This window comes from Otolemur garnettii, unplaced genomic scaffold (genome assembly GCF_000181295.1).
Source record: "Otolemur garnettii isolate 467f Iridium unplaced genomic scaffold, OtoGar3 scaffold00204, whole genome shotgun sequence".
In the NCBI taxonomy this organism is placed as follows: domain Eukaryota; kingdom Metazoa; phylum Chordata; class Mammalia; order Primates; family Galagidae; genus Otolemur; species Otolemur garnettii.
The window spans coordinates 69,214-70,428 of NW_003852599.1; the positions used below are offsets into that span (position 1 = coordinate 69,214).

Below are 1,215 nucleotides of genomic sequence, written 5' to 3' on the forward strand. Positions count from 1 at the left end.
TAAAATGAACTATAGTAATGGGAAGGTGGAGAAAAAGAGACAGAGAACAGCAGTCATCAAGACTCAATAGAGTGGGCCAGGCACAGTGGCTTACGCCTGGGAGGCCAAGGCAGATGGATTGCTTGAGCTCAAGAGTTCAGTACCAGCCTAAGCAAGAGCAAGACTTCATCTCTACTAAAACTAGAAAAATTAGCTGGGCATTAGTGGCCCCGCTACTTGGGAAGCTGGGGCAAGAGGATTGCTTGAGCCCAAGAATTTGAGGTTTCTGAGAGCTATGATGATGCCCTGACACTCCACCCAGGGTGACAGTGAGATTCTGTCTCAAAAAAAAGAAAAGATGTAGTACAGTGGATTGCTGAAATATCGACATGTATGAGGGAGACACCAGCCAACGCACCTGCCCAGCACTTCACTTCCCCTGCATTAGTTTAGAACTTGCTTGGTCTCTGGCCCTCAGGTACCTGGTCTCACTGGGCTGCATCAAACCCCTGTGTGATTTGCTGACTGTCATGGATTCAAAGATTGTGCAAGTGGCCCTCAACGGACTGGAAAACATCCTGCGGCTTGGAGAGCAAGAAGGCAAGCGCAGTGGCTCAGGAGTTAATCCCTATTGTGGCCTCATCGAGGAAGCCTATGGTAGGTGCCCTCTCCCCACCTTTACCTCTCCCTCACTTAGAGAGACTCTGGACTAGAACCTGGGGACTCTAGGCCTCCAGTGTGGTATACATGTGTGAGGGAATACATGGTGAGCATCCATAGCTTCTGTGAGACTTGAGTCTATATCTCTAAACACAGTTAAGAACTCCTGCTCTCACCAAGTTACATCATCCACAGAGTTTCATATGATACCATAGGTGTAGTACTAAGTAGCTTGAGTGGAGCTAGAATTTGGATTTCCTTTTTTTTTTTTTTTAGTTTTTGGTCAGGGCTAGGTTTGAACCTGCCACCTTTAGCATATAGGGCCGGCACCCTACTCCTTTGAGCCACAGGTGCCGTGCAATTTTTCTATTTTTAGTAGAGACAGGGTCTTGCTTTTACTCAGGCTGGTCTCAACCTCCTGACCTCATGCAGTACTTCCAAAGTGGTAGTATTACAGGTGTGAGCCGCCGTGCCTGGCCTCTGAAAAACTTTAGGGAAATGATGTGTTCAAGTGGTAATCTTACAACCAAGGAGACACTGGAGGTGAGGAAGAGGAGTGTATGATAGTGTCCACAT

The 1,215-nt window shown here is 47.4% G+C and overlaps 1 protein-coding gene across 1 annotated transcript in view; it reads left to right on the forward strand.

Moving 5' to 3' along the window:
* The window catches only part of KPNA6 (karyopherin subunit alpha 6), a 55,504-nt gene that overhangs the window by 47,170 nt on the left and 7,119 nt on the right, over positions 1 to 1,215 (forward strand). The window contains exon 11 of the mRNA XM_023507767.1: positions 458 to 636. Within this exon, the coding sequence (XP_023363535.1) occupies positions 458 to 636 (179 nt within the window). The remainder of the gene's footprint in view (positions 1 to 457; positions 637 to 1,215) is intronic.